Source organism: Chionomys nivalis, chromosome 4, assembly GCF_950005125.1.
Source record: "Chionomys nivalis chromosome 4, mChiNiv1.1, whole genome shotgun sequence".
In the NCBI taxonomy this organism is placed as follows: domain Eukaryota; kingdom Metazoa; phylum Chordata; class Mammalia; order Rodentia; family Cricetidae; genus Chionomys; species Chionomys nivalis.
This window is the reverse complement of record NC_080089.1, coordinates 56041632-56050868: the sequence shown is the minus strand read 5'-3', so window position 1 is coordinate 56050868 and position 9237 is coordinate 56041632. Positions and strand designations below refer to the sequence as shown.

Genomic DNA, 9237 nt, shown 5'->3' with positions numbered 1-9237 from the left:
GAGCATGTATTGTAAAACTTTAAGACAATTCTGAAGCCATGTTTGAGGCCTCTCAGCAGTAGTGTTCCTCCCTCCCCGGGAGAACCAAGGATGTAACAGCTACACATGCACATACTGAGATGTTGGGAACTTTCCATCTCCCTGAATAGGGGCAAGATAACCCTTAGGTGTTGACTCAGTTCCTGGTGTTTTGACTAAGTCCCTGGGAAAGAGGCAAAGTGACCCTCAGATGTTCCCCCTTACCTCATCTGATCTGGCAATGGCTCTCCAGCCAATTATTGGTAACAACCCTTTTGAATAAGCCAATCAAAATAGTTAATGAACAACACACACACACACACCCTTGCTTCTGTGTTTTTTCCTTTAAAAATAGCCTGTATCAGCCATCCGGGGTCTTTCTAGCCTCTCGAATGCTGAACGAACCTATCATGACAGAATTAATAAAATCCTCATGCTTTTACATCAGCTGTGGTGTGAGAGATGGTCTCTTGGGGTGACTCCTCCTCAGTAATTGGAATCTAGGGTCCAACAGTATAATTATGTATTTGTCACACTCAGCCAGGCGTGGCAGCACCTTTAATTCCAGCAGGGGCAGGTGGATCTCTCTGAGTCTGAGGCCATCCTGGTCTACACAGCAAGTTTCAGGTCAGCTAGGGCTATCTAGTGAGACCCTGTCTCAAAAAACACAAAACAAAACAAAATGCGAAACCCCTCATACTTGATGGCTAGAAAGACAGAGGGCACTTGCTGCTCTTTCAGAGGATCCGGTTTCAGTTCCCAGCACCCTATGGTGGAACAAAACCATCTGTAATTCCAGTTACAGGGATCCAATGCCTTCTTCTTGCCTCAGAGTGCACCAGACAGGCACACGAAGCACATACATACATGTAGATAAACACTTACATACTTAAAATAAAAACAAATCTTTTTAAAAGCGCATACTGAAGCCAGGCATAATGGATGTCTTACTTTCCTGCTGCTGTGACAAAACACCATGACCAAAAATGTCATGACATTTCATTTGTATTTTTTTTTTTTTTTTGGTTTTTCGAGACAGGGTTTCTCTGTGGTTTTGGAGCCTGTCCTGGAACTAGCTCTTGTAGACCAGGCTGGTCTCGAACTCACAGAGATCCGCCTGCCTCTGCCTCCCAAGTGCTGGGATTAAAGGCGTGCGCCACCACCGCCCGGCTCATTTCATTTGTATTTTAATAATTAAAGCTTGCCTGAAGATCAGAGAGTACAACAGTTCCACTGGGCAGCCTTACAGACCAGGCAATGGTCACACACACCTTTCATCCCAGTAGCCACACTAGTTCGCCAAAGAAGCCGGCAGTAGTGGTGCACGCCTTTAATCCCAGCGCTAGGAATGTAAAACAGGAGGAGACAGCTCTCACTCGGCTCAGTCTTATTCTGAGGATTCATGGAGGCAGGATAGTCATTTCAGTCTGAGGTAGAGGTAAGAGCCAGTAGCTGGCTGCTTTGCTTTTCTGATCTTCAGGTTGAATCCCAATATCTGTCTCTGGGTTTTTATTAATCGTGCTACAAAGGAAGGCAACTTATAGAAGAGTTTGTTGGGGCTTAAAGTTTCAGAGGGTGAGTACATGGCCATCATGGCCAGGAACATGACGTCTGGAAGGCAGGCAAGGCACTGGACAGTAGCTGAGAGCTTACATGTTAAGACACAAGCAGGAAGCAGAGAGGAGAGGCGGGTGGAGAGGGAGACAGAGACAGACAAAAATGGTGTGGGCTTTTGAAACCTCAAAACCTGCCCCTAGTGATACACCTTCTACAAGGCCACACTTCCTAATTCTTCCCAAACAGTTCCTGCACGTGGGACCCAGGTATTCAAAAACATAAGCCTATGGGGGCCATCCTCATTCAAACCACCACAGTGGCTCACACCTAGAACCTCAGTTCTTACTGGGGAGGCTGAGGAAGGAGGATTAGAGTAAATTGGAGGCCAGTTTGAGTTCCAGGCCAATCAGGAATACATAGCAAGACCCCTCTTTAGCTTTCCTCACCTAAAAATAAAAAAAAAAAAATTGAGAAGTAAATAAACGGAAGGGCAATCATGGTTGTTGGTCAGCGCTGGGTAAATGCAAAACACCCTGCAGAGGCTTTCTTTCTCTGTTACATTTTTTAATCCTTCTGCTTCCACTTCCCAGGGCTTTTTGAGGCTCAGTCCTAATAGTACTTCTCTCTTCTCTTGTGCTCAACCTAGCCCACCCCCTGCCGCAGGACTTCCTCAGGTTCTGTTCCTGCACTCTGCATAGATCCCTTGTGTTTGTCAAAAAAGTATCTTGTCTACACTTTGTACGAACCTTTGGGCCTAAATCCTGACTTTACCGAAGGCTGTCACAGAGCCCCTCCCCTACAGAACTGCGGATTCAATTTAAAAGCCTGTTATTGCCGGAAGCACTTCCTGCTCCGCGGATAGTGATAATGTTGTTTATATGTTATGCCTGACTGCACTGACAATTACGGTCATCTTGGGTCCCCAGGGAGTTTATCATGCACCTGTGTGTGTCTTGCACACAGCTTGCAGGTGGTTCTACACAGTCAATGCCGTTTCCGGCTGCGGGTGTCAACCCTGGCCAGACTAACTGGTAACTTCAACTGCAGATAGTTGCGACTCCGGGCACCAGTTCTGACCGTGCTCACCGTAAGACGCCACCTCCGGGCCTTGCGACTGCCACAAAGCTTGCCTACCACCCGGGATCTCCGTAACTAAAGAACTCCATTCCCTTCAGCGCCTCCTGCCCGAGGAACTACACTTCCCAGCAGAAGCCAGGGCTACTGCTACGTCCTCTCCCAGCGTGCTCTAAGGTTCGGCAAGCCGCTGCAATTAACCCCTTAGTGGCAACCTACGTTTGAACCACAACCAGCACAGGTATCCAGCTTGGATGCGGGCGATACGGGTCCTCGGTGAAACTGAAGATCTAAAGTACCGGGGAGACCGGGAAGGCAGGAAACCCAAGATTTTTTTGGGGTGGGAAGGGAACTCCGCCTCCTCGCAAAACTAGGACCCTAAAGGTTTTCCCCTAACCGAACTTTTTTTTTGACCTGGACAAGCCGCCTGCCCTCTCGACATGTACCTTCTCCTCAAATAGCAAGTAGCAAAGAGGGCGTGAGGGCAAAGAACCAGACCCCCGTTCTTTCTTGTACCCCCACTACACCTACCCCACCCCACACCTGGTGTAAGAATGGGGCTGTGCACAAAAGAATAGGGTCCTGCTCAGACTAGAGGGCAGCTGGGAGGGAGCCTCTCAGTCCTGTATTTGTGGTAACAGCAGGCTAGGTCTGCTGCTGCTGGCCCAATACGCAGTTGAGTTTCCACCTCCATGGATGCTAGAGAAACTCAGGGCTAGTCTAAGCTGTGGTTGATGAATGATCAGAACTTTGCCTTTGGCTTGCCAGCAGATAGAGTCAGCTGAACAGATGGTGAGAACCACTGAACTCTGGGAGCTCTGAAGTCAGGATGTGGATGGGGAGAAAGCAAGCCTCCCTCCACTGTTCTACTGTGTGTGGTGGGAGGGACATGGAGATGGGAGGAACAGGTTTGTGGGTGGGTGGGTGAGCACGGAGGACACAAGGTAACAGGCTTCAGCAAGGATCTGAACTGTATTCTAAAAGCGGGTGTGGAAGCCCATGCAAGGAAAGCATTAGTGAGCAAGACTGCCATCCTGCCATCCTGCCTTCCAGCTTCAGCTTCCTGGTCCCCTGGCTTTGCTAGCACTTTGGATGGGAAACAGAGAATGCAAATAGGTCAGCATTTTCCTGCCTATCCTAGATGGCCATGTGCCTCTCTGCCTCCCACTCTGTAAAACCTTGGTGACAATTCCGACTCAACAAGATATCTTCTGGCACAACCTGTTGCCCTCTTCCCACTACAGGGGCCGCCATTCAGCCTTCAGAATGCCGGAGGGCCCAGAGCTGCACCTGGCCAGCTGCTTTGTAAATGAGACATGTAAGGGGCTGGTATTTGGCAGGTTTGTGGAGAAGTCCTCTGTCAGCCGCAACCCCGAGGTGCCCTTCGAGAGCAGCGCCTACCACATCTCAGCCGTAGCCCGAGGCAAGGAGCTGCGCCTGACTTTGAGCCCCCTGCCTGGTGCCCAGCCCCCTCAGAAGCCGCTGTCCCTTGTCTTCCGCTTTGGTATGTCTGGATCCTTCCAGCTGGCACCTGCAGATGCACTGCCGCCCCATGCCCATCTACGCTTTTACACGGCCCCACCTGCCCCCCGGCTTGCCCTCTGTTTCGTGGACATCCGCCGTTTTGGCCACTGGGATCCTGAGGGTGAATGGCAGCCAGGCCGTGGACCCTGTGTCTTGCTGGAGTATGAACGGTTCAGGTAGGACTGTGTATTCTAGAATACCATCCAGGCCCCCGAGAAACAAATCCTAGCCCCGAATGAGCCTTAGTCTCCATCTATGGATTGAGATGGTGTCAGGGCAGGCCAAAGGAAGGACAGCCAAAGGTCTGAGGACACAGAGACAGCATTAGAGTTGGACTGGGGCCCAGCATCCCAACTTGCTTCCTGGTGGCCCCAGGCCATCAAGGAAGGTGGAGGGCTTTCAAAGCACCTTAAGAAACGAGCCTGGCTGGGCGGTGGTGGCGCACGCCTTTAATCCCAGCACTCGGGAGGCAGAGGCAGGCGGATGTCTGTGAGTTCGAGGCCAGCCTGGTCTACAAGAGCTAGTTCCAGGACAGGAACCAAAAAGCTATGGAGAAACCCTGTCTTGAAAATCTAAAAAAAAAAAAAAAAAGAAAAAGAAACGAGTCTGCACAGTGGGGAGAGGGTGGTCTAGTGACTGTTAGTCAGGTTTTGGTGGTCCTCACAGTCTGCCTGGGGCCTCCTCTGATTGTCTCTGTTTTCAGTACTTTCCTCTAAACAGGTAATAAGAGTCTTTACTCCAAGACAGGCCCTGTAGGGTACAGCAGTGGGCGGGGTAAATGTGTCCCTTTGTCCATGGCACTGATGTGCAGGTAAGGCATGGGGCCAGGACACCACAAAATAAATTCACAGACCTTTAGCCGAGTGTGGGGAGCATGTCAGGAACGGCCACTCACGGGAAGTGATCTTTGAACTGAGATCTGGCTGGTAGAGGTGGAGCAAACTATGTAAACTCCAGGAGAGTCTTGGCAAGAAATGAAGGTGTCTCTGCAGGTCTGGGGTGGACCTGACACACTCTCATTTTCCTTCTTGGGAACAGATTGTGCCTCTGTCGAGCCCTAGACTTGGTCACATCTCTGTCACAGAAGCACTTGACTCCTGGCTGGCCCAGGAAAGCCACTATCCATAGCCTTCGGTTGTCGTTGCTTGTCTTTCCTTGGGAGGTGAGGGCTATGGACTGTTTGCCAGGAGGTTCTAGTTTATCTCTTGACTAACTTCAAAGCTGTTTCCGTGGTCCTCCAGCTGTGTGCCTTGGGCGGGAGGGGGGTTAGAACCACACAGAAGCAGCTACATTTTTTTTCTTAGAATGTCTCATCACACTCATGCCCACCACCCAGCCAGTCTTCATACTTTGAGGGAGTAGGGGCAAGTTGACACAGGATTTCACCCTATCCCAGGACAGCCTGGCATTTGATACATACTCATAGCAGTGGGGTTATTGCCTCACCAAGGTGTGTGTGTGTGTGTGTGTGTGTGTGTGTGTACAGGGGTACAGGATCTTATCACGGAGCCCTGCCTGGCCTGGGATTAGCTATGTCGGTAAGGCAGGCCCCAGACTTGCCTCTGTTCTTCTGTCTCAGCCCCCCAAGTATTGGAACTTCAGGTGTGAACTACCATGCCTAGCTGAACGTTTTTGATTTTTTTTTTTTTTTTTTGGTTTTTCGAGACAGGGTTTCTCTGTGGTTTTGGAGCCTGTCCTGGAACTAGCTCTTGTAGACCAGGCTGGTCTCGAACTCACAGAGATCCGCCTGCCTCTGCCTCCCGAGTGCTGGGATTAAAGGCGTGCGCCACCACCGCCCGGCTCATTTTTGATTCTTTAATAATAAACAATCCCGCCGGGCGGTGGTGCTGCACGCTTTTAATCCCAGCACTCGGGAGGCAGAGGCAGGCGGATCTCTGTGAATGCGAGGTCAGCCTGGTCTACAAGAGCTAGTTCCAGGACAGGCTCCAAAGCTACAGAGAAACCATCTCCAAAAACCAAAATAATAATAATAATAAACAATCCCATGTTATTCCCATGTAGCAAACAGGAAAACTGAGGCTCCAGCTGTCCCAATAGTACTAAGACTGGACAGTACTGAGACAGTTTCTCCTCGCACTCAGGAACTGCCTCCCCCCCCACCCCACCCCCCGCCCTTTATCCCTATCCTGAGGTGTGGGATGGGTCTCATGCATCCGGCCTGCCCCCCCAGGGACAACGTACTTCGGAACCTATCAGACAAAGCCTTTGACCGGCCCATCTGTGAGGCCTTGTTGGACCAGAGATTCTTCAATGGCATTGGCAACTATCTGAGGGCAGAGATCTTATACCGGTCAGCAGGCAGGCTGTGGGAACAATGGCTGGGGTGGGGCATGGGTGATCCTATCCACTACTTAGCCTGGGCCCTCCCCACTGTTCCAGGCTGAAGATCCCCCCTTTTGAGAAGGCCCGCACAGTTCTAGAGGCCCTGCAGCAGTCCCGGCCGGTGAGGACGGTGTGCAAGCATGTGTGTGGGTTTGGGTGGCAAGGGTATGGTAGAGCCATACCTCAGCTCACCAAGTGTGTGGAGCGTGAGGAGGGGGTGTGAACCACATCAGAGGTCTTGCTGAGCTCAGAGGGGAAGTCCACTGTTTTCAGCGTGAGGTGGGATGAGTACCCTGTATTAACACCTTGGTTCTACCCATTCCCCCTTCAGAGCCCAGAGCTGACTCTGAGCCAGAAGATCAAGGCCAAACTGCAGAACCCAGACCTGCTGGAACTGTGTCACTTGGTACCCAAGGAAGTAGTTCAGCTGGGTGAGGCCTGGGAAGCCAAGATGGCCAGTGCTCTCTGCTTTAGCTCTGAGATACTGGGCAGCTATCCTCTTGACCCTGGACAATGGGAGTTTGCTAAACAGACCAGGTCTCTTGGCAAGTTCCCACTTTCTCCCAGCCTCCCATGCAGTAGGAAGGACAAGGATTCATCCTTGCTGATGGAGAGGGGCCAGGAGCCAGGGTGGGAGGATGCCAGCCTAGTCACAGTGGGAGAAGGCAGTGTGGCCCTGACTCGGTCCATCAGCTTCTTTAGCTGAGCTCTGAGCCATGGTGAATCTGACTCCTTGTTCCTCCCACTCCACAATACTCCCTCACCTCTGACTGGTTCTTCTGTCCCTCAGGGGGCAAAGGCTATGGGCCAGAGCGTGGAGAGGAGGATTTTGCTGCCTTTCGAGCCTGGCTGCAGTGCTATGGCGTGCCAGGCATGAGTTCCCTGCGAGACCGGCACGGCCGTACCATCTGGTTCAAGGTTTGAGCCCTACTGCTCCCATAAGCACATGGAGACCCTAGGGAAGCTGGTGGGGCAACAAGATAGGAGGCAGAGGTCTGAGCCAGGTGGAAGTCTGCCAAAGATAACATCATTCCTGAGTGTATAGTTCTCCAATGTGATCCTCTTCTTGGAGCCCCAGGGTTCAAGCCAGTAGAACAGCTGAAAGCAGCTAATGTTTGTATGTGCGCATGTGTGCTCGCATATGTACACACACACACACGGGTTGGAGGGACTCAAAGGCTCCCTAGACAGGACTATACTGATCTGAAAGGATATGTCCTTGCCACTCCAAGGAAAACTGCCCCTTCACCAGACCAGGTTGATTCCAGAATTATCCTCATTCCATTTTAGGGTGATCCTGGACCCTTGGCACCCAAAGGTAAGCAGTTCTTAATGTAAGAGATAAAGGGCTGGAAGACCAAGGGCTGGCCTTGCACCCCATTTCCCATCCCTCTCCAGCCTTGGAGTCCCCCAGCAGTAGGAGTCTAGAGTGGGGCTGAAGCCCTAGGGCTCTCTAACTCCAGTGCCATGTCCTGCAGGGGGCAGATCCCGGAAAAAGAAGTCAAAGGAGACACAGCTGGGGGCCGAGGTCAGGAAAGAGGTAGGAGAGCTGGCCCTGCCTCTTTTGTGCTTACTCCTGGCCAGCTGCCTCCCCCCTCTCAAGGGCATGTCAGTGCATGGTGGGGATGTCAGTGGTGGGTCCTAACGAACCTGTAAACTGCTAGGAGAGAAACCTAGTAAGGACCACCTTCCTTATCCAGGACCTTCTGCTTTTGAGCAAGACCATTTCCAGGACTCAGAGGGACAGGAAACACACCCCAAAGAGTATAGCTCGACAGTCTGAAGGGACCAGCCTCCAACAAAACCAGGAAACCGCTACAGCCCCCAAGAGAGGAAAGAGAAGGGGGCGACTAGCGGCCACAGGTGGACCTTTTTACACATCCTCCTGGAGCTGGGAAGGGACCGGGGAGTGGCTCTTCAGGGCGGATGGGAGGTAACACAGGGTGGCGGAGGGAGGAAGACCTAGTACAGGACACACGGTCACTGCCTCGCCTGCTCTCACCACAGGTCGCCGCAGACCTCCGAAGAAGAGTGAGGCCCATACCCAATCCCAGGAGGCTGGGAAAACTTCAGCCTCATAGAGGGAGGTCTCCTTGCTTGGCACTCTTTTCCCTGCTGCCTTGCTGTGGATCTAGGGGTATGTCTGATCCCTGGAAGCAGTATTTGTAGGGCTGTGTGCCCTAGGCCATCTGACTTTTCCTGTACAGCTGTTTTTTGAGGCAGGGTCTCATATATCTTAGGCTGGCCTTGAGCTGGGATGTACCCGGGGATGACAATGAACTCCTGACCGATCTTCAAGCCTTCATTTCCATACCATAACTGCTGGGATTACAGGTGTGAGCACCTGACCCTGCTAACTGATTTTTCTGTTGTTGTCTTTTCAAGGGTTTCTCTATGGAGCCCTGGCTGTCCTGGAACTTAATCTGTAGACCAGGCTGGCCTTGAATTTAGGATCGGCCTGCATCTGCATCTGAGATTAAAGGTGTATGCTACCACCCCGCCTGGTTTGTGATGATTGTAAATATCACACATTATTTGCAAGCCCACATGAAAACATTACCAGACTAGTAAATTTGAACTTCTTGGTTTGGCTGCATGATGTATGATGAGGCCAGGTTGGAAAGGCATGTTGCTTGGCTCCACCTAATTATAAATGTAATTCTGCCTTCCACCTTCCTCACCTACTCAAGACTTAATCAAGAGGACAGTCTGCCTCTGCAG

At 51.4% G+C, this 9237-nt stretch overlaps 1 protein-coding gene across 2 annotated transcripts; it reads left to right on the top strand.

The window, feature by feature from the left end:
- The first annotated feature begins 2763 nt into the window (after positions 1-2763).
- On the top strand, positions 2764-9003 carry Neil1 (nei like DNA glycosylase 1). 2 transcript variants are annotated; one of them, XM_057767556.1, is made up of 10 exons: positions 2764-2890; positions 3894-4349; positions 6365-6484; positions 6574-6637; positions 6848-6947; positions 7307-7434; positions 7807-7834; positions 7995-8056; positions 8217-8379; positions 8524-9003. In XM_057767556.1, exons 2-10 carry the CDS (start codon positions 3916-3918, stop codon positions 8595-8597), a joined length of 1173 nt encoding a protein of 390 aa, XP_057623539.1. In that variant the 5' UTR covers positions 2764-2890; positions 3894-3915; the 3' UTR covers positions 8598-9003. The 2 variants fall into 2 exon arrangements, with proteins under 2 accessions (XP_057623539.1, XP_057623538.1); XM_057767555.1 differs by lacking the exon at positions 2764-2890 and adding an exon at positions 3756-3765.
- Positions 9004-9237: the final 234 nt, after the last annotated feature.